At 57.4% G+C, this 2,277-nt stretch overlaps 1 protein-coding gene across 1 annotated transcript; it reads left to right on the top strand.

Moving 5' to 3' along the window:
* Window positions 1-387: 387 nt before the first annotated feature.
* Window positions 388-2,019, top strand: LOC104698075 (hemoglobin subunit rho). The gene is made up of 3 exons (XM_010413237.3): window positions 388-876; window positions 980-1,202; window positions 1,836-2,019. Exons 1-3 carry the CDS (start codon window positions 668-670, stop codon window positions 1,962-1,964), a joined length of 561 nt encoding a protein of 186 aa, XP_010411539.3. The 5' UTR covers window positions 388-667; the 3' UTR covers window positions 1,965-2,019.
* The last annotated feature ends 258 nt before the right edge of the window (window positions 2,020-2,277 follow it).

The following is a 2,277-nucleotide window of genomic DNA, read 5'->3' as shown; positions in this document are numbered from 1 at the left end:
GAGCACAGCTTCACTCGAGGCCTGGAAACCAGGAAAACACCTGTGCAGGTGACAGCCAGAGTCCAACATAAGCCTTTAGCCAGACCTCACCCTGGTGGAAATGGATGTTGCTGATCGGGCTCTGACATGGCAGGGTCCTGCTGGCCTTGTGCAAGACTTTTCTCAGCAGGGAGATGCCACTGAGGGGCTCACTCTGGACACACATGGAAAGAGCAGAGGAGCCTGTTCACAGCTGCAGCCCACCCTTTCATCCCACACAGCTATTCCTGGAAACCTGGAGCTGAGGAGGCGACCTCTGCTTCCCTGACACCATCCGTGCAAGTGTCCAAGGCCAGGCTGGACAGGGCTTGGAGCAACCTGGTCTAGTGGAAGATCCCCTGTCCATGGCAGGGGGTGGAACAAGAGGACCTTTAAAGTCCTTTCCAACCCAGGCAATTCCATTATTCTAAAGGACCTCTCTGAGGGGTCTGTGCCTGCTGCAGGGATGGGTGGAATGTCCATGCCTGCGGTGAACAGACAGCCAGGGGTGAAGGAGAGGGAGATAAGAGGGTCCTGTGTCCTGAGCCAGCCTGTTAAGGGACTCACAGGGCTTTCCACACCTCACTGCAGAGTGACCACTGCACAGACAGCCTGAGCGCCCGCTGGGGACCCCTGCCCGTGCCAGCCAATGGCCCCGCTGCAGGGCCCGGGGAGGGGCTGCGGGCAGGGGATAAAAGCCCTGGCGGGGCCTAGGCTCAGCTACGGGGTCTGTGTCCTCCTGCAGCCCAGCCCAGCCGCCGCCACCATGGTGCACTGGTCAGCCGAGGAGAAGCAGCTCATCGCCAGCGTCTGGGGCAAGGTCAGCGTGGAGGAATGCGGCGCCGAGGCCCTGGCCAGGTAGGCCCAGCTGCCGGGAACCTGCCCGGCTGCACCTGGAGAGGGAAACTCTGCAGTCACGGGAGCCTTCACGCGGCTGTGCTTCTGTTGTGTCTCTCCCCAGGCTGCTGATCGTCTACCCCTGGACCCAGAGGTTCTTCTCTAACTTCGGGAACCTGTCCAGCCCCACGGCCATCATCGGCAACCCCAAGGTGCGTGCCCACGGCAAGAAGGTGCTCACCTCCTTCGGGGAAGCCATCAAGAACCTGGACAACATCAAGGGCACCTACTCCAAGCTGTCTGAGCTGCACTGCGACAAGCTGCACGTGGACCCCGAGAACTTCAGGGTGAGTTGTCCTTGGAGCTTGACTCTCTGTCCTTCCTTCCTCAGAGCACCTCAGTGCCTGGGGGATCTCAAACAGGCATAAATAACTTGTATTTTAGTTACCAAACAGGACATGGCTGACTGGAGTGGGAACTGGGGGTGAGGGGAAGGTTGGGAATTTAATGATGCAGGGTAATACTAGGCTCTGGGCTGCAAGGACAAATTTGGTGACAAACATAGGGAGATTCTGTAAAAGTTTGGGGGCTTGTGCAGGCATGGCTGGAACAAAGGAGCAGGATGTTGGCCTCTGTTTCAGCCTCTGTTTATGCCTGGCTTTGGGGATGTAGCAGGTGGACCTCACACTGACCCTTAGCTGAAGTAGGTGTGGGGTTTCACAGCAGAAAAAGAAAAGGCAGAAAAATGTCCAGAGGCTGGAAGGCGTGAGAGGAAGCAGAGATGGAGCAGGTGGATGCTCGTGCCCACGGCCAGCACAGGGCTCTTGTCCTGCATGAGGACTCAGCTGGCAGACCTTCCCCGGGGCACAGCCCCAGGACCCACTGGGAGCTGGGGTCCTCTGGTGCCGGGGTGCTGTGCAGGGTGAAGGGGTGCCCAGCACCCTGCTGACCTGATTTCCCTCCTGCCTTCCCCTCTCCAGCTCCTGGGTGACATCCTGATCATCGTCCTGGCCGCGCACTTCACCAAGGACTTCACCCCTGCCTGCCAGGCTGCGTGGCAGAAGCTGGTCGGGGTGGTGGCCCATGCCCTGGCCCACAAGTACCACTAAAGCCTCGGGAGGCAGCTGTGTCTGTAACAGGCAATAAAAACCACATTTTCTGGAATTCTTTGTGTTGTGTGTCTCTGCGTCTGCCTGTGGGCCCTGGGCCTCTCCTCCTGGGATGTTTGCAAGGACATAACTTTATAGAGATTCACTGATTAGGCAGAAGTTTACCCCTCCATAGTTTGCTACTGATGTATTTTTAAGAAGCTGATCAAAAGCATTTTCTGCATCAGCGATGAAAACTAGTGCATCCTGATCAGAGTTTGATATCTGAAATGTGTAAGATCCCAGGAGCAGGGGATGAGGGATGAGGGCAGCT

Source organism: Corvus cornix, chromosome 1 (genome assembly GCF_000738735.6).
Source record: "Corvus cornix cornix isolate S_Up_H32 chromosome 1, ASM73873v5, whole genome shotgun sequence".
NCBI lineage: Eukaryota > Metazoa > Chordata > Aves > Passeriformes > Corvidae > Corvus > Corvus cornix.
This window is presented reverse-complemented; position numbering and strand designations above follow the sequence as displayed.